Source organism: Anser cygnoides, chromosome 14, assembly GCF_040182565.1.
Source record: "Anser cygnoides isolate HZ-2024a breed goose chromosome 14, Taihu_goose_T2T_genome, whole genome shotgun sequence".
Classification (NCBI taxonomy): Eukaryota; Metazoa; Chordata; class Aves; order Anseriformes; family Anatidae; genus Anser; species Anser cygnoides.
In genome coordinates, this window is record NC_089886.1 from 13,707,336 (window position 1) to 13,726,641 (window position 19,306).

The following is a 19,306-nucleotide window of genomic DNA, read 5'->3' on the forward strand; positions in this document are numbered from 1 at the left end:
CTTGACATTTGCTTGCAAGCTGAACGATACACATTTTATTATTTGAGGGGAGATGTCATTTTTGTATAAGGAATGACAGTTATATTGTGATGATGATAAGACCATGGGATGAAGGGTAACTCTTAACATGGTATTCTCTTGTTTTCTGCAAAATTTTGGCATTGTTTGGTAAAGAAACACAGCGTGAAAAGATGAGCTTTGAGATAATATAAATCACTGAAGGAGTTCAACATTACTCTATCCCAGATTTTTAAAATTATTGTTCTGAAACTCATTTGTTTAGATATAAGTGGAACATATGTATAGGAAATCTTCCTGTTATTAGAGATGGAGTGTTCCTTAGAGATGTTATGTTATGAGGACTCGTGACCTTTGAACTTCACAGTCTTCTTTTTAATACTTTGATTCTTTAGTTGCTGCAGACCCACATAAGGTGTACAGAAACGATACTCATGAAATGGACGGTTCTTGCTAGTAAGAAATAATTAAGGGAGAAAAAAACCACACAAATCCTCATGCTTCACTCATTGCTATTACTAGTACCGATATTAAAAGTAAAATATGTCAAAATCTGGGAGTGGAGAAAGGGTATACCACTAAAAATCTATTGTACTAGTGAACATGTTTCTTGAAAAAAAATGAATTTTGTTAAAATAGACCCTCAAATTAAGAGAACTTTTCACTGCACTGCCTGAAGAGTGTTCATGTATTCAAAACAGGCAGAAAACGCATCAGTGTTTGGAAGTCAGGAAACGCAAACTTAACAATGCTCTTCTGAACCCTAGCTTTGAGTTTCAACTCCTACATTTTTATCTTCCATTATATAATGCTCACGTGGACGATGCGACAAACGTAGAACACGCTGAGTAAGGGGTTATCTCATGTCAGGCTTTGAAAGGGAGTTGGGACTGTAGCGTGGTGTACGCAAAAGATGGCAAGCCACTAGAACTTAAAAATAGGAACGTGAGTAATGAGCGTGGGAAAAGCTGTCCCTTCTGCGGTGTGCGAAGAGTAAACTCCAGGCTCCTGCCATCATTTGTGCCCATTCCAAGCCACCGTCCCATCCAGCTGCTTTCCAAATGGTTTCTGCAGGTTCTAGCTAATGCTTTTACCCATAACGTGTTTAAGGGTCAGCGGGACACATGGGAAACTCTTGCATCTCCAGCTCAGAGCGAGGCAAGTAGGGAGAAGCAAAATGAGAGCTGTTCGAGGGAAACTTCCTGTAGTTCTGAACCTCCCATCCCGTGCTTGTGCCTGTAAATCCAAGAACAACCTTTGGTCTTTGCTGGTTGCCAGTCATTTTGGGTAGAATTTCAGGCTTTGGAAACTAACCTCAAGGCTGTAGGTGACCCGTGGATACTTTTGTAGAAAAGTGAGGCTGAAAGGAGCCAAGAGCTGTCAGCTGTGGGCTCTTGCCTCTGAAACAAATGCATCTTTGTCCGGTCTTGTAGAGGGGTGAAGCCTCTCCTTGAAAACCAATGGCTTCTTCCAGAATCATCACTGCTCAGTTTATGCAGGCAGCATATTTCCCACTCCTGGTTCTTCAAAATGGCTCAGCTGGAGGGGGAAGGCAGAAGGACGAGGGTGTTGTGCCATGTCAAAGTTTCCCTGCTTAAATGCTTCTTTCAGGCTTTGTGAAATACTGCTGTTATGCAGGTTTCCAACCTGGAGTGGGGTTGGTGTTTTTGCTAATAGCCAAGGGTCCAATAATTCATCTGCTTCCAAAAGAATATTAGAATTTTTCTTATAAATCACCCTTTAAAGCACTTTTCACAAATTGCTTCCCTAAAGGACTGTCAAAAGAAGCTTTTAACATTGTTTAAAAAAGTAGATGGTGGGTAACAATAGCAACAAAACTTAACTGTAGGATTTGGAGCACTTCCTAACTTTTCCTCTGCTTTTTTTAAGCCTGAAATTATAGTTTCCCTCAGTTTCATCCCTTTCCCCATTCCTTCATCTTTCAAAGCAATGTGCAGAAGCTCTTAAATAAAACTTCCATCTTAGCAGTGATGAAGAGTTTTCTATCTCTGAATAGCAAAATGTTTTTTCTTCAAATATTTGCCTGGATCTGGAATAGGATCTTCCTGTTTCTGTCCGAGGGTCAGAGTTTAGGGAGCTAGTGATGAGCCAAAGATGCAGACACTCTGTTCCCCTACCAAGGCTACCATATTAGCATTTTATATGATTATATTAGTGTTTCTATAAGAAACTTATCTTGTATCTGAAGGAGTTGATTTTCTTTTTGTTTTCTCAATACAGTAAAGTCTATTTGATATAACTGAAAATCTTGTCATTGAGGATTTGTCCCGTGGAGGACAAAGATCAACCAAGTTCTGCTGGGCTGCTTCTCGCACTGAGTTCCTCCTTTTCAGCAGCTGGTGCTGAATGGGGTCGTGTGGGTAGAGATGAGCTCGAAGGGGAACGTCCTCTATTCTTTCACTTGATTGACAGAATTTGCAAAGTAATCCAAAAACCGAACTAACAATTGGAAGGAAAATTGAGGAATGATAAATAGCAAATTTGATTTCTTTCCCTGGGGCTCTATTTGTGTTTTGGGTCAAAAGTCCATGCAACCACAAAGTGGCGTTAACTGCAAGGTAGCCCAGGCTCTGATTCGGCACAGGGAGGTTCCCTAGCCTCTCTGAACGTTTGTTGGTGCCAGTATCTGTTTATTTTGTGCCAAGCGCATTTAGGAACATAATGTCACTTCTGAAATCATTGGATTTGAAAATAAGAGGACATTTAGAGATCTGAAAACGAATTCTTGGAAAGAAGTAGCTACTCTCCACCTCCACTGCGAAGCCAAATATTTAATTAGGTTTCATTTCATGAGAGGTGGTCCAGTAATTTTAAATGTCTCCAAGTTAGATGTTGAATTGCCAACCTCTTTTAGGAGTCTTTTTTTTTTTCTTAATGGAAAGCCTGATTTGGGGCTTATAAAAAAAAAAAAAATCTGTTTGCAAGACTTGTTTATAGAGAGAATTTTTTGCTGTGGGGTGTCCTGCGGCTGGGTGCAGTCCCGAAGCGCGGCGGCGAAGGTCAGCAGCTTTAAGTGGATTGTGTTAATCGGCAGCGTGCCAGCATGGGAAGCTCAATAATGCTGCTTCCAGAACCCCAAGTCCCTGGATTTTTTCCATATTATTTGTGAAGTATGGCCAACTACTCGGTTTTCCCTGCAGAATGAGCACAAGTATCTATTTCTTGTGATGAGTTGAGAAGACTATTTCAATGTTGCCCTTATCTTCAAGCGCATGGCAAGTGCCTCGCCTTGCTTCCATGGGGGCTTAGGTCCACCTAATGCAGAGAAGGTTAAAATGGGATTTTGCTGAAGACTTAAGGGAAGCTTGGTTTCAGGCAGTGAAATAAACAGCATGTGCTCTTGTGAACTTTGAGAAAGTTGAGATTTGAGAACTAGAACTGAAATTTTAAAATCTTGGGGAAAAATTGGAAAGGGAACGAAGCTGTCACCTCGAGTCTCTGCTAACACTGGGAGGTCTCCGATAGTCAGTGCTCCGGTGTATTCCTGAGGAAATAGGCTTGTTAAATATTGTTCTAATTACGGTGCTGGAGAAATCTTACATGAGTGTGTGGGGAGAATCTGGTCAGCAATATACACCTAGACGTTTTTCAGCCAGCCCTTGAAGTCTGCTCCACAGCTACTTCCAAAGTCTTAAGAAATGACTTTGGAAGTTTTAAAAATGAACCTGGCCAACGAGATGAGGCGTTCAAGCAGCAGAACTGAAGTTCTCATGGTGCATGGCGCAGATTTGGGCTCCCCCTTCTGAAAGGGGCAGAAAACTGCTTTCAGGTCTCTGTAGCATGGGACAGATCCTTGGCTGGGCTTTCTTCATTCCCTCTGCCCACGTCACACCTACTTTTTCACAACAAGGCAGCCAAGGCTGCTGGTTTTCTTCTGAAGATTTGAAAGAGCGATTTATCGTTCCTGTTTGGCTACTTCACGTGCCCCCATGCTCTGGTAGGGGCCGATAAGTACCTGTTTAAATACAACTCTATTTTTACAGTATTGTGCATAAAGTTATTGTCTCAAATGGAAACTAAAAGGTGCAATAATTCTGGTTTTTGTCAGCACTGGTCTCTTGTCAGGTGTGTAGATGGCAGACGTGTCATTGGGGTACTTCAGAGGAGCTCTGTTCTCACCGATGTTGGCTTGTGCTTTGTAAGACTTCCTCTCTAGGTCTGGAAGGGATTTGTGGTGTGGTTGCAGCAGAACTTTTCCTCTCACTTGGGTGTAAGCAGGAGTCCATTTATAGTTAGTGAACTTCCCTGTTCCCTCTGTAGCCTATGAGCCTGGAATTGTACTGTGCCTCTTACGTGTGCTGCAGCCTGTTGATGAAAGTCGGGCAGAAATGGGGATTGTTTGAGAGGAAACCAGCAAGAGCCATCCATGGGTCTTACCTTGGTCATGGCTACTTGCAACTGCAAGATGAAAAGGGTTTTCTTCATCAGATGTTGCCCCTAGATCTCCTTTGGGGGATCTCTTTTGGGATTTCGTGCTTTGTGGCTGTATTTGTGGAGGTGCTTGGTAGAGAAGACAGTCTGTTCAGGAGAGAGCAACTGCTTTGGTCATCTGCGTCCTCTTACAGGTCCTACCGAACAGGAGTTGAGAAGGTTTGGGTGTTTATTCCCTCCCTGGGGAACAAAACATCTGTACTGATCAGATCAGAGGTGCTCTCACACTGCATCCCATTTCGTGACAGCCTCCAGTAATGGGTGCATGGGGCAGAGTGCTGGGACGGGACGCAACTGCATGTCATTCAGCCTCTCGTTCCCTGCCTCTGCAGCCCCTCCTGCCGCTCCCAGCAAATCAGTCGCTGGTGCCATCCTGGGCATTAAGACAGTCCCAGTGCTAAACTGTTCTTTAGGCCTGAAACTTCAGTTTGTCTGCCTTTTTTTTTTTTCCACCTGATCTATCTAAGCTGTCTGGTGTGTAGCACCATTTTGCCACTCAGAGCACACTGTCTTTTCTTTACGCCTGATGAAACGGTCCGTATTATGCTGTCAGCTTTTTCCCGGGGTGATTTCCTACGGCCCTTCTGCGTGAGTGGCCTTTACTGCAGTTTCTGCAAGTCTTCCTCTGTTAGAAATGAGCATATTCCACTGTTCAGATTTATCTCATTCAGGATCATAAATTTCATCTGTTCTTTTTTGAATGGGGCTTTAAAAAGGGTTCTGCAAAGCTGCAGTGGACTCAGGAGTAGTTTTACTTGCTGGACCTACAGGCAGCTTTATACACATTGGATCAGTCGCACACAGAGAGAGGCAGCACTTCATCAGTTTGTATTGTTCACATTTGGATCTTATCTGAGCAGCTGTAAACGATGGGAACTTAATTTTTGGATCTTTAATTCTGCCAAAAAATCATGCTTTAATTGTAAGACTTGCTAGGAAAAGCTTCCCATTCCTTTTTTCTCTAGAGTTATTTAGATTTTTGGACGGCACTGTTTATGGCTCTTCTTCTGGTCTTGGAGTTCATACTAAAAGTGATGTTTTACCCCAAACTGATTTGAAAGCCTGTGTAATATTGGACTTGGACTGGCTCTCAGTAGTACACTCCTAGCTTTTTGGCCTTGCTTTAATTTCAGGCTGTTCTTTGCAGTGTAACAATATAGCCTGAGTATCCTGTGACTTCTATAAATCAAGTCAGAAACCCACTTTTCAGTTACTGGAAGCTTTTCCTTTTTCTTTTTCTTTTTCGTGAAAATGGGTTTTGCTTGTACTAAACACATGTACCCTGAACTTTAATTTCCAATAATACAAATACTTGAGTACGGTATGTGTTAATGGAGATAGAATCAAGCCCTGCTTCTCGAATCGTTAGTCTTGCTTCTGTGATTCTTCACGGAGATGGCTTGTTCTTGGCTTTTCAGGTAAATACCCAAACCTGGCTACCACTGTTTCTTAAGGAGTCTTTGTTTAGGTTTGCTTTCTTGCTTTTGTTTACTCTGTCACTGTTTATTGCATCTTCCCATGTAGCACGGCAACAGTTTCTTCCATGTAATTCTCTGCATTCTTTTAGACTTACATTTAGCTTTGGTTGGGGATAATCTCTAAAATATGAAGAGTTGTTGGTCATAGAGGAAATTCTTTGAGTGAGCAGTAGTGTCTGAATTTTCAGCATCAGTAGTATATAAATTTTCTACTTAGGCACTAAACGGTTCTCATAGGAGTGACCGAGTGTCATGCCGCTCCCAGTTTTATGGCTGCTGCCTTCGACATCTCAAAGCATTATGAGAATAAAATGCAAATTAGTCACTTCTGGTGCTGTTCTTCTGAGTCCCATAGTGTATCGTGAATCATGTTATTTCAGCTTTCTTATTGAAAAGGGTAAGAGAATGAATAGGGCAACAATAAACATAATGGTAAAGTAGGACAGTAAGTCACAGGGTGCAGTAGGGAAGGGTTTGCAGCTCTTGGTCTCGTCTCTTCTAACAGCCGTGCCAGTTCATGTTCGAGATGTTAGTACATATGTTTTCTGCTGCTTGCTTCCAAAGAAAGGTTTACTGGCTCAGGTGACAGTGGGCATCGATGTCTTCGTGTGTGTGTAATTAACTATGCCGTGCCTGCAGCCAGACTCGTCAGCTCCTCTGCTGAGTTGGCAGCTCCATGGAGCTCTCTGACCGCATCATCTTGTTCATCGCATCGGTTCTGCGGCAGCTCTTAGGAGGTGCTTTGTGAAGGGGATGTTGGGTACAGGGCGAGCACTTTGGCTGCCGTGTTGCTTTGGCAGGGGGATGTCACTGGTGCCCGTGTGCGGTACCCTCCCTGGTGCTGATCCAGCTCCTGGGTTGCTTGAGTTTTTTTAGCTGTCTCTGCAGCTCTGTGCCCACCACTGGCGCTTCGCTCCTTACCAGGGGTTTTTGGAAGCAATTACACTTACAAGGAAGATGGTGATGGTCTTACTTGCAGGGTTGTTATCCCTCCGCGAACTGTTGTGGAAGGAGGCTTTGCTGTTGGCACGCTTTGTCATCTGTTACTGTGAGGCAGTCATCCCGCTGTGTCAGAAACCGTGTGCGTAGGCTGTTGTGGTAAGGACAGGACAGCTACCGCCCTGCACGTTGCTCTGGAAGACCAGCTTAAGCCTTCTTGGGAGTCTGCATCACGTAGCTCCTCTTCTTATGGCTGTTACAGAGACAGAGAAGTTCTTTGGCCTTCACTGTCTAACAGCAGCTTGGAAACCCAACAGTGAAGCCTAGATTCTCACTGGGAGCTTGGGGAATCAGTACTCTTCTTCAGAAGCCTCGTGCTTTTTCTTTCCTAATGGTTGTAGCATCTTCAGAGGATCCAGAAGGGGAAACACCTCGAAGATGCAAGGAGCCTGGTGCCACGGCCAATCCTTCCTTTCATCTTTGCCTGTCAAACCCTCTTAACATCGTAACGAATGAAATAGTAAGTCCTCTTCACCCTGGTGACACGAGATCATCTCTTAAATGCTGTGAAGAACAAGAGTTTGGGACTAACTGCACTTGTAAATGCCTCATGTCTGAGGAGAATCTCTGTTTATAGTACAAACGTGTGGGTTCCTTTTTCTGTCCCTTGTATCTTGAAAGCTGTGTATTCTGAGGGAACAGTCTCCTTGTGTTTTGGGATAAAGATGAGGCCACTTTGCAGTACCATTCACAAGGATAAAAAAACAAGGAACTGAACACAGTGTACACTGTAAAATGGAAAAAACAAAGCAAAACAAAACTGCTTTTAGTAGATTATCCTTAACACCCAGAGTACAGAAAATATTCCAAGTGTTAGTTCAGATGGATTGCATCTCTCTTACTGTGCGTCCTTGTACCAGTGAATTTACCTTGGCGTAGCCCGGAGTTGGCGATACCTCCGCATCTTGGGCTACTCTGTGTGGTTTTCTCTAAATGCCTTTTTTTATCCAGTTACCCATTTCTGCAGGTGCCAAATGGCTCCCCTGCTGGGGCAGATGCTTTGGCTTCACGTTTGTTCTTTATCCCTTGTATGTCCACATTTTGTTGTGGGCGTACAGCATCTGTCGGCTACTCCACTGAACGTTCGAAGTCAGAGCAGCTTTCTTCTGTGCCTGTGAGCTATGGGGCTGTGCTCTGCCCCGTCTTCCTTTTAGCTGGGAAACCCACGTTTAGAGGCTGTGAACTTGGAGGCTTTGAGGATCTGTAGAAAATGCAGCAGTGAGTATTGCTTCTATTAGTGCTAGGTTTGGTACCCGAAGCGCACAAATGAACTGCCTCTCTTACCGTTGACTCCATGCTGCTTATAACAGCCCATAAAAGCAGCGCTTTCCTCCTCTCCCTTGTACACGCACGCGTACCTACTCGCTGTGTACAGAGCGTATTAAGATATCTCCTGGAAGGAGGTTGCAGATGAAAACTTTTACTAACTGTGCTATTCAGTAACAACCAGAAATTTCCTATAGCAAGAAGCTTTTATGTGGTTGCCAGTATTGTATTAAACATGTTCCTTTTTAGAGGGTCCTCCAGGTTGCCCACCCACTCAGCCGTATTTAGTCATCTAAAATAATGTTATTTCTCTATACGTACACATCTGTTTTCACTCTATTGCCAATTTAAATGCCGCTGTATATTCTCTGTGTATTGTGGCTACTTTCCCAGCATATTGAAAATTTACGCAGTGTAAGGGGATTTTACAAGTTCTCAAAAAACATCAAGTATTTTCCCACAGTAGCCACACTATATAATGTCTAAATGAAATGACATCTACTTGCAGAATTAAAATGTGCACCTGCGTATGACTTACTGCTTTACAGTGCCTTCACATACATGTAAATAATACCTTAGTTTCTTTTATTCGAAGCCAGCATTTTCTTATGGTAAGCTGATTATGGAGCTTCCTATAGTGCACTTCTAAGAGCTAAGCCAGCTAGTGTCCTGAAATGTTTGGTCAGCTTACTTCTACTGACTGCTGTTCTCTTTAAAAAACCGTTAAATAAAAAAAAAATACTGATTTGTGGTGTTCTTAATGTGTTCTGTAGCTATTGGTAATCGCTGTCACAGGAACCTGAGGTGTGAAGGCGCTCGAATGGTGTTTGGGCGCTCAGCAGCTAGGGTAATCCAGCGCGTGTTATGTAAAAGTGCGAATTTCAGCCCTTCCAAGAATGGGGCTTTAGGGAAACTCTCCCTTAGATGACTTCTCAGAACTGAGTGTTGGAACATATATGGTTTCTGAAGCTATTTAAATTGGCTGACTTGAATCTGTGTTGCTCTGTTTCCAGTGTCTTCGGTGTTAGCATTGCATTTTTAAATACCCCACTTCAGGTCTTGGATTATATTGGTTCGTACTGTTGCTGTCTTAAATTCGCTGCTGTTTCCAAGTGTAGTTTGTCACCTCTGTAAGAGCAAAGGAGTTAATGAGCTGCAGCTCTGCCCTCCGAGCACAGATGATAAACCTGCAGATAAAACTTGAGAGGCCTTCCTCCTTGGACCCTCCATCCCATGCCGAGCAAGCAGCACAACCAGCAGTCTGCTGCCTTCAAAGCAGAAGTCCAGGGCTGAGCCAGTGCAGTGCCAGATCTGAAGAGCTTAAGCCCAGTTCAGTCTGACGACCAGCTGGCCAGTAAAAGCTGATCCCAAATGGAAAGATGACTTTCTATCTTAATTAGTTTCCCCACCAAATTGGAAGAGAATGAGAAGGGATGAATAACTTGTCAGCGTGCTCTTCCAGAAGCCTCTTAGTTCTTATAATGTAGACAAATTCCCTTGGCACATCAGGTTTGTATTATGACTGTGTATAATTGTCTCCAAGTTGCACAAAGGGAGATAACTGAAGGAGCAAACACATGGAAAACAGTGATAGACTGTTTTCCCCTCAAACAGGCATGTTTTCCTAGAACTGGGAGGTCACACTTGCACTGTACTTTTGCCTTTAATTATCTTTTCAGTTGTTTTCCAGTCTTGGAGAGGAGAGAAAGAACTGCATGGAACAGCAGAGGTGCCTGGTATTGCTTTTATGGTTAGGATCTGACTGTAAACATGCTTTTCCAAACAAATTTTCCAAACAAACTGACAGATGAGCAGCTTCACCCCAGGTTTCTGTGCAGTACTGGGGTGGCACCAGGGAAACAATCAAATCTGTGGTGTGTTCTGGTGCTTGTACTGGAAGGTGGGAGGCATCCCAGCCGCGCTGGGTACTGCGGGTGTTGTCCCAGAGTTCTGTGCATTGGTTCTCTTACAGTGCTCGTTTCAAACTTTCTAACCAAAATCCCATATTTCTTAAAATCCCACATTTGTTTGAAACCAACATTGGTCTTCACACAAGTAGTACAGCAGATGAAAAGATGGAAATATTCTGGTTCTGCTATGAAATAGTGTGCCTCCTTTGAAGGTGTCAGGCCTCTTACCTTAAAAATGTATTTCAGAATGAAGATGTTGAGAATTACACTTAGATTTTAAGTTGGGGGGGATTTAAAGAAAACAAACTTTAGTTATTCTTCGGATGGTTTACTTTTTATAGTCCCCGTTAGTTTTATTTTTTTTTTTCAGGCTTTAAGGTGCTTAGTGGGAGCGTTCGTGTCTCAAAATCCCTAGGATGCATAAAAACAGCTACCAGGTGAAATGACTGGGTAGGGGAAGGGACGGGACGGTCCAAGAACTCTGCTGACAACGTCCATGTGGGGCTCTGTGTTACTCAGGTGATGCTGAGCATGGTGTCATATAAGTTCCCAGTTTGGTCTTTGGTGCTGCTGTCAGATGGTGGTGTAAATACAGGGGGAAACTGAATTCCAAGCAGCTCTTGTCATGAGAAAATAAAGTCCTAATTCATTGTTTTGTGTATTTTTATGGGAAGGAAACATTTAAGTCTTTAGGCTTAAAATTTAAGGGTGGACTTTGTAACAGTGGAAAGGATTGCTGTGCATCTGTTGGAGTGATCGTGCTCAAGCACGCAGCCTTGTGCCTAACTCCTGCTTGTCTCCCCTCTTGTCAGACTATAGAATCGAACTGGCGATGTGGGCGACATAATTTGCAAAGGATTCAGTGCCGCTCCGAAAATAGCAAAGGTGTCTACTGTTTACAGTACGATGATGAAAAGATAATCAGTGGCCTACGAGATAACTCCATTAAGGTAAATGCTTTTTCAGTCTTTTCCGTAGATATTGATGGGTAAATCTGCTTTGGAGGGACAGTTGTTGGCGTTTCCTTGATTTCTCTCATCTCTTCTTGGGGCAGTGTTTATCTGTGCAGGGTTTATGAGATGGGATGTACTCTATAGCCCTGCAAAGTCTTCACCTGCATTTTGCTCTAGGAACTTTGCAGACTGCCACTCAGGAAATCAATACTGCTGACTACAAAGAAATGCTTGTTCAGAATCAACGCATGCAGAGAAATGCTTGTTCGGGTTGTGAAATCAGAGTTCACAGATGAAGGCAGTGTACTACTTACTGTCCTTAGCAGTGTCTTTCTTCCTTGCTAATACTTAGCTTTCATGCAAATAGGCTGCTTTCATGCTAATATTGCCTGAGTGCCATGGCATTTCCTTTTGCAAAACTGGCTTTTCTCTTTTCATTATCGTTGCTTATCTCACTGTTCTGTCAAAAACTTGTGTCAAAGAGGCTTCATCAAGTTAAAAGGGAGGACAGGACAGACCCTCTGTTTGGACAGGCACTCTCTGATTTTCTTCCTCCCTTCTCTGCAGCAGCAGTGTTTAAGTTTCCTGAACCCATGTTCTTGATCTTGATAAGTCATTTATACTTTTTATCTTTAACAGATTTGGGACAAAACAAGCTTGGAATGTTTGAAAGTATTAACAGGACATACTGGCTCAGTTCTTTGTCTGCAGTATGATGAAAGAGTCATTGTAACTGGATCTTCAGATTCTACAGTGAGGTGAGTGTTAAGTTTTTGCAAAAATAAAAAATAAAAATTGAGTATCAGGACTGGAAACACTTGAAATAATCTCCAAATGTCAAAATCCCTAATATAAATGTGATACAATTATCCCCAAAATAAGTTATTTGCACGTTGCAAAGCATCACATTCAGCACTTTTTTTCCAAATTCGTCTCGTGCTTTTTAGTGTTACGCATTTGGAAAGAATGTGACCTGTAGGACTCAAAGCACAATGTGAAGTGGGATGGCTGATGGGCCAACTATGTGGTGATTTCTCCTTTAGGGTTTCTCATGTCACCTGACATAGCTTAATTATGACTTAATGAAAGGAGACTTGGTGTATATGGAGTGCTCATCTGACAATGATTTTGATGGGTTTAAATTCTTGCAATGAATTCACTGGTCAGATGATGTCCAATACACATATGCTTGGGTACAGTTCATTGGAAGGGCATTGTCTCTTTCGTGGTGTCTTGTATCAATGTTACCAGTGTCAACCTATACAGCTTAAGAACTGATGATAGCAGCCTTCAGTTACCATAAAATTAGTAGTGATTTTTGCTTGATGTAAGCTAGTAGGTAGCCCTGGAGGGTGCTACCTTCCAGTTGCTACTGGTATGTGCTAACTGAATGAATGGCATAAAACTGAAAAAAAAACATATTGGGTAGTATTTGTTCTGGTTTGTTTAAACAATTTACACATAGTACAGGTTCTAATCATCCTAGAAGGAGTTGTAGAGTTGTGCTTCTTGTTACGCAGCCCTTCCTCTTAACAGTGGTCCCAGCTTAGGCTTTTCCTAGCTTAACTGCTCACTGCTGTTAATTATTGCTTGTGATTCTAAGAAGTGAACTCAGATACTTCCCCAGTTCCTGTCTTCCTGCCCTTTTGAAGCCCAAAGAGGAGTTAAGTAGCCAGGGAGCTCCATGTTAGAGATGGTAACAGAGCTGTGTGTGTTTGCACTGTACGCTGTATGTAGTCATCTTTCTTCATTTTGGGATAAAATTCTTTTCTTTTGCAGAGTTTGGGATGTAAATACAGGTGAAGTTCTGAACACGCTGATTCATCACAATGAAGCAGTGCTTCATTTGAGGTTCAGTAATGGCTTAATGGTGACGTGCTCGAAGGACAGATCCATTGCTGTCTGGGATATGGCATCGCCTACTGACATCACACTGCGCCGTGTCTTAGTTGGCCATCGTGCTGCTGTTAATGTGGTAGACTTTGACGACAAGTACATTGTGTCAGCGTCAGGTGACAGGACCATTAAAGTAAGTTGGCAGAGCTCTCATCTAGGTCTGAATGTCTACCAAGCCAGAAAAGCTTGAGTGTTGCGATCTAAACCTGAATAGCTGAGGTTTTCATAAAGTTCTGTGCCTTTTTCTTTACCATTCAGCTAGCTGCTTCCTTGTACTAGCTGCTAATGTCTGTATGCGCATAACTAGGCTCGTAACATTTTTGTGGCTTCTGTTGTACAATTGCAAGAAAGTAAAGCCTGCTCACTGTTTGAACTCCAGTCTTTAGATTGGTTTGTTTGTTAAATGTGGCACATTTTGTGCCTTTTTCCAAACAGTATTTTTTTATTTCAATTGGCAGTCCTGTTCCAGACGTGAAATTTATCAGCAGTTGCCTTTCCACACCACACCTTCCCAGCAGCTAAACCAGACTTTGCCATGTTTGAAGAATTAAAGTGCTGTATTTGAAGACTCTCACATACCAGAAGTTTTGTGTTACCCGAAGTGTATTAATATAATAAAGGCGTTTCCCCATTCCCTCTCTAGAACCAGAGCTACCCTAGATTGTGCCAAAAAGCTCTTGACAGTTTCATGCCCAAATATCTGCCAAAGATCCTGCTGCACTCTGTTGGAAAATGAGCCACTTTATTTACATGGATACTTTAGATTAGAACTTCAATTACATTTCACCAGAAATGGGCAAAGTTGGTCAAATAATTTAATCTTAAAGAAGAAGCCACCAAACTTTTACAGGCTACAGCTTTGGTCTTCTCTTAGAAGTAGATTGCTAGAAATTTCTTAGGTAAAAAATAGGGGTTATTTTTGTGTATGGATGGGGTAACTTCCACTTGTAGAAATGGTTACTAACTTACCAAGTGATTCAAGTGTCATCAAGTTTTTGAAATTGTTGGAACAGTGTCTACCATTTCAGAATGTTTTGCTTATCGCCCTCCCCCTCTTTCCCCTAACACCCCCCCAGTCTTTCTCATTGACTCGATGTACAGTAGGACAGCGGTGCTGCTGGCTCTTGTCATTGCTAGGCCCCGTGGCGCCAGTCTTCCTTTAACACCGCATAGCAAGTTTTCATTCTGCTGTCCAGCAAAAGTCAGCCTCAAACTTCTGAGTTCGTAGTGGCTTCTGTTAAAAGTAAAAAGCCTTTCTTTAAGCATAATTCTCAGAGGAATGCTTATCTCATGTTTCACAGGTCTGGAGCACAAGTACGTGTGAGTTTGTTCGTACTCTAAATGGGCACAAGCGTGGCATTGCATGCCTGCAGTACAGGGATCGACTAGTTGTCAGTGGATCTTCTGACAATACCATTAGGTGGGTGCCAACGAGCTGCTCTTGGTATGTGACAGTGCACGTTTGTACATAATAACAGGATTCCTCACCGCCACCACCTTTGCTGCTGCCCTACCCATGCAAAAGCATCTTTGGTAGGGCTGGCCATTAGAGCAGATGATGTGTAACTGATATTTAATTCAGTGAGAGAGTAAACGTATCACATCCTCATGAAAAAGTGAGACTGCGAGGTTCAGACAAAGGTAAGCAAAACTGTCTATTCCTGTAGTTCATCACCTTGTTTCCTGATTGGAGAGATGAGCAAGATATTGGTCACTGGTTCTCTTAGTTACTTTTGGAACCTCTAGTAACCACTGATTTATGCAGAATAGAAAAATGTGTATTATGATTTCCTAAAATAATTTAGCAAGTATGCAACACTTAGAATAATAGAACCATTAAGGTTGGAGAAGACCCCCAAGATCATCTGGTCTGACTGTCCCCCTACCACTGGTATCACCCACTAGACAATGTCCCTAAATAGAATCATAGAATCATTAAGGTTGGAAAAGACTTTCAAGATCATCTGGTCCAACTGTCGTGTCGTCCCCTCCCCTGCCAATATCACCCACTAAACCATGTCAATATAAAAATAAATTGCATGTAATTTTGAATGAGTAGCTGAATGAGTTAATTTTGATATACTGCAGCTGCAATACAAATTTCTCTCTGAATTGCATGAAAGGGACATCTAGTTCTACCAGTGGCCTTTTTTTTAGCAAACTGTGATATTTTCCACAGAAAACCATTCGATAGCATGCTTAAATTGCTGCATGTAAGTCCTAAGGAGTGATACTGAACCTGAAGTACTCACTTTTTCTTCTGTTCTTTTAAGGCTATGGGACATTGAATGCGGTGCCTGTTTAAGAGTATTAGAAGGCCACGAAGAACTGGTTCGATGCATCAGGTTCGACAACAAGAGAATTGTTAGTGGAGCCTATGATGGGTATGTTTTTGAAAGCAATTTCAAAAGGTTTTGCCTTAACAAAGCATCTTCTGAAAGCCTTTGGGTCTTGTGTGCAGAATAAGGGTTCAACACAGCAGGCTGCAGTTTTAAGTAGACAAACTGCTTTTCTGGCACTCTTCAGTGCACACCAAAATTATTTTATCACTCAAGTTTGACTTTTCACAGAAAATAAACTTTTGTTTGGCTGAAGTGACCACCAGCCTAAAAAAGCGTGCATTCTTTTGTCTCTTCTCTCAGGAATTGCTCCTTGCCAGGTCCATGTGCTCAGAGTAGTTAGGCGTTCTTTTTTTTTTTTTTTTCCTGTTAGTTTATTTTAAGACGAAATGTTTACTGAAAGAGTAAACATACCTTGTAGGGCTCTCAGAACTCTTCAGTTGCTCTTTCTGATAAGTTGAAGGTAGGAGTCCCCACCGTGAGCACTTCTTGCAAGGCAGAAGTATTTTCACTGCTGATTAGATTCAGGACAACTTACATCCGTGTCCAATTTCTCCAGTTCTTTCTCTGCCCTATTTGTACTTCAAGTGAACAGTACAGCTGTTAAAAACGATTTTTGAACTGACTGTCTCTAGCCTTTTATTTGCGTTTATTGTGCCACTGGGGTTGGCAGTTTCAGCCTAATTCCTGTTGGATCTTTGCAATTGATCAGTAGTGCTGTGGGCTTTTGACCTGTTCTGCAATTCCAAAATGGCTTGTATATATAAAAATAGTTCATTTGTCTTTAGTGTAAACAACCCGCTTGGTCCATTACAAAGGCATTGTTGTATTTGCTGCTAAAAAATACAAACCTATTTGTGTTTTATGAGATTCAGCAGTAGTATTTCATAAATGAGAACATTTTGCTTGATGTTGATAAATTAGCTGAAGGGAAAATCTGGAGTTCTCACCATTGCTTTTAGATGTTTCTTCTATGTTTGTTTATACTTGAAAACACTATTATAACCTTCTTATTTTACTTTATAGCAAAATTAAAGTTTGGGACTTGCAAGCTGCTCTTGACCCGCGTGCCCCAGCAAGTACATTATGCTTGCGTACATTAGTGGTATGTAAAATTAATTCATTTGGAGTTATCTGAAATCTTTTATTTGAGAGTGAGAGGTGTTTTATTCCCTTGTAGTGGGGTAGGTGAGAAATTCAGGATGTTCTCTGTAAAGCCTAGTCTGTTTCTTATGCTAAGAATAGAGAAAAATGTATATATCACGATATTCTGAATTACTTGGATCAAAGCTTAAATGAAAAAGTTAAGGTTTTCTAGCTTTACTTTCTCAAATACTCCAAAAATAAATCATCCCGACAGTGTGTCAGATCATTCTAGTTATTGGTGTGGTTCCCTAATATCATTGTAGTGCTGGCTTTGAATTTCCCATTATTAAGGGAGATGGTGGGGGGAGGAATTCTGTGAGCCTTTCCCAAACAGTTTGGAAGGAAGAAATGTGTTAAGAGAAAGGGGGAGGAGTTGAAAGGCTTGCCACAGGAACTGAATCACATCAGGGGACTACCAGAGTTAAGGCTGTTGCTTAAGCTGTATTTTTCCTTTTAATAAAGGTTTTGATTTATGGTAGACTTAAATATAGATATTGGGGTAGTGACTTCATTGTTCTTTTCACTGAAACGTGCATGAAATTTTACTTCAGGAGTCAGTTTGACATTTGTCCAAGCTAGTAGTGACCCAAAGTTATTGTCTGTATATGATGGTGACTGGCATATTTAGCTTGTGCTTGGCCTTTCCAACACCTGCAGAAGAGCTTACATTGCTAGAAATGCTTCTAATTTTTCTTCATTTCAGTAGTCTTTGCATGGAGATGAGATTTAACTATTCTTGTATTCCCTGTGAACGCAGTATATTTTTCAGTAAAAAGTTGGTTCTTTCCCTTCAGTGAGTATACTGCAGCTCAGATTATAGTTTGGAGATGAATTTGACAGCTCCGCTTAGTTCTCTACTGAAGGTCACGTAATCCTTTTAAATTGATTTAAAAATAGATAAGCAGGTCAAAGAGGGGAACCTTTTCTGGGCCTTAGTGTCATTTTGAGGTTCTTTGAAAGAGCTGATGGAGCATGTACTCCCACACCTCGTTTTTACACGGCAGCATTTGGACACAGTCTGTCTTTACTAGTAAGTGAGCCATAATGATCCTTTCAGCGATGTGTCCTAGATGAAGCTGTGATGTGGTGTGTTAGGGCTATACAGAAATTGGGTTAGCAGCAGTGTTGGATGCAAGATCTGATGTAAGAGAAGGAGCCCTGGTAGAGTGTCAGTGCCAGCCAACCTTGTAAATTGCTGCTTCTTGATTGATAGGCTACTTTTGTCTTTAATAACCTCAGCACCTACAGCTGGCCCCTCCAGGGGAGATGCAGGGTTTTTACAGGCATTTGATTCGAAAGCTGTTTGTTTTGCTGAAAAAAAAACCTTAAGTATGAAATCTGCTTTTCTTAAACTCAAGTGCAATTATAACTTTAGGGCTTCTTAACCAGTGCACAAGAATTTTAATACCCCATTCTGTGTCCAGGTACATGCGCGAGTACAAATGTAATGAAATGTTATCCTCTTCTTGGCCTGCTAACTGATTTCATGTTACTCACAGGAACATTCAGGACGTGTCTTTAGACTCCAGTTTGATGAATTTCAGATCATTAGTAGTTCCCATGACGATACAATTCTGATTTGGGATTTCTTAAATGTGCCACCCAGTGCCCAGAATGAGACTCGCTCTCCATCTAGAACATACACTTACATCTCCAGATAACAGTCTGCACTTTACTACCCTCAGAAGGTAAGTCGTTGTCTTTTCACATATAACACATTCATAAAATTATCACTCCATCTGCAGGTTGGCTTACTCAAAACAACAAGCTGTTGTTTTCCTTAAGAAGATAAAACCTCCTTGTGCCACTTCTTGTGTTATCTAGCCTGTGGTCATGCTTCAGCTTATAGAACTTGTCATGTCATGTTATCTTAGCCCCATGCCTTCTATAATCTCTCCTGTTTATAGCTGTGTACTTAAGGTAAAATATGGAAAGCTATTATGCATTCACAATGTTCTTGGAGATGGAGGGAAACTTGGTATACTACACAGGCATTCCGAGTACCCAGTGAAATCAGGGTCATTTAGAGTTTTTGAAGCATCTTCTTTCCCAGTGAAATCTTTGTAACAAGCATTGTAATGTGTCTCTAGCAAACTGAAAATGTGTATGATCTTTGGACAAGTGCTCATCAGAAATGAGCAGTTCTGTGATATCCACAAGTAACAGGGAAAGCTTTCAGAACTAAAAATGACGCGTTAGGCAATGTGGCAACTCAAAGCTGTCAAAAACAATGCACATGGACTTAGCCTATTTTGTTTCCATTTTTCTGCAAGTCAGCAAGCTTTAGTTCTCTAAGCACAGTGGGTAAAAGCTCCGCTGTAGATCTGTTTGTTAGAACAGTGGATTCTTTTCCTTATGTCATCTACATTGCTGCCAACAATTGCACTTCGTGCTATAAATAGCTGTGAATGCTGGGGCTTGGAAGCACAGAATTTGCCTTACTAAAGCAGAGCAGTTGCCCCTTTCTCCAGTGCCCTGTCTTTGCCTGTGCTGATACTGGATGCTTCCAAGGAAGTGGATACACCGCAGCGAAAGGAATTAGGAGTAATGTTGCCTCAACAGGAAGGATTTATTTTATTTGAAGTACGTAATTAGTAGTTGGCTTAATCATTGTGGGAAATGCTTTCCCTGTCTTGGTGTTAGCATGGATTTTCATTATCTATCTGTGTTTATTCCTGCTGTGGCAATGAGTTCCTCAGATTTTTCCATTCCTTCTGTAGGATCTTTGGGGTAGGAAGTACCTTGCCTTGTGAAGACGCACTTGGCTTCTTTGGGATGCAGGTTCTTAAAAGTTACTTTCCTTTTCCCTGTAAAGATTCCTCAGGAAAGTGTTGGCTGCTTCATTTTCC

At 41.8% G+C, this 19,306-nt stretch overlaps 1 protein-coding gene across 4 annotated transcripts in view; it reads left to right on the top strand.

Annotated features, from left to right (window-relative positions):
* FBXW11 (F-box and WD repeat domain containing 11) overlaps positions 1 to 19,306 on the top strand; it is a 75,482-nt gene that overhangs the window by 51,314 nt on the left and 4,862 nt on the right. For all 4 annotated transcript variants that reach the window (XM_066977324.1, XM_066977326.1, XM_066977325.1 and 1 more), the window contains 7 exons: positions 10,936 to 11,073; positions 11,716 to 11,834; positions 12,856 to 13,105; positions 14,274 to 14,392; positions 15,246 to 15,356; positions 16,338 to 16,416; positions 17,957 to 18,145. In XM_066977324.1, coding sequence (XP_066833425.1) covers positions 10,936 to 11,073; positions 11,716 to 11,834; positions 12,856 to 13,105; positions 14,274 to 14,392; positions 15,246 to 15,356; positions 16,338 to 16,416; positions 17,957 to 18,118 — 978 coding nt within the window. In that variant the 3' untranslated portion in view covers positions 18,119 to 18,145. The remainder of the gene's footprint in view (positions 1 to 10,935; positions 11,074 to 11,715; positions 11,835 to 12,855; positions 13,106 to 14,273; positions 14,393 to 15,245; positions 15,357 to 16,337; positions 16,417 to 17,956; positions 18,146 to 19,306) is intronic.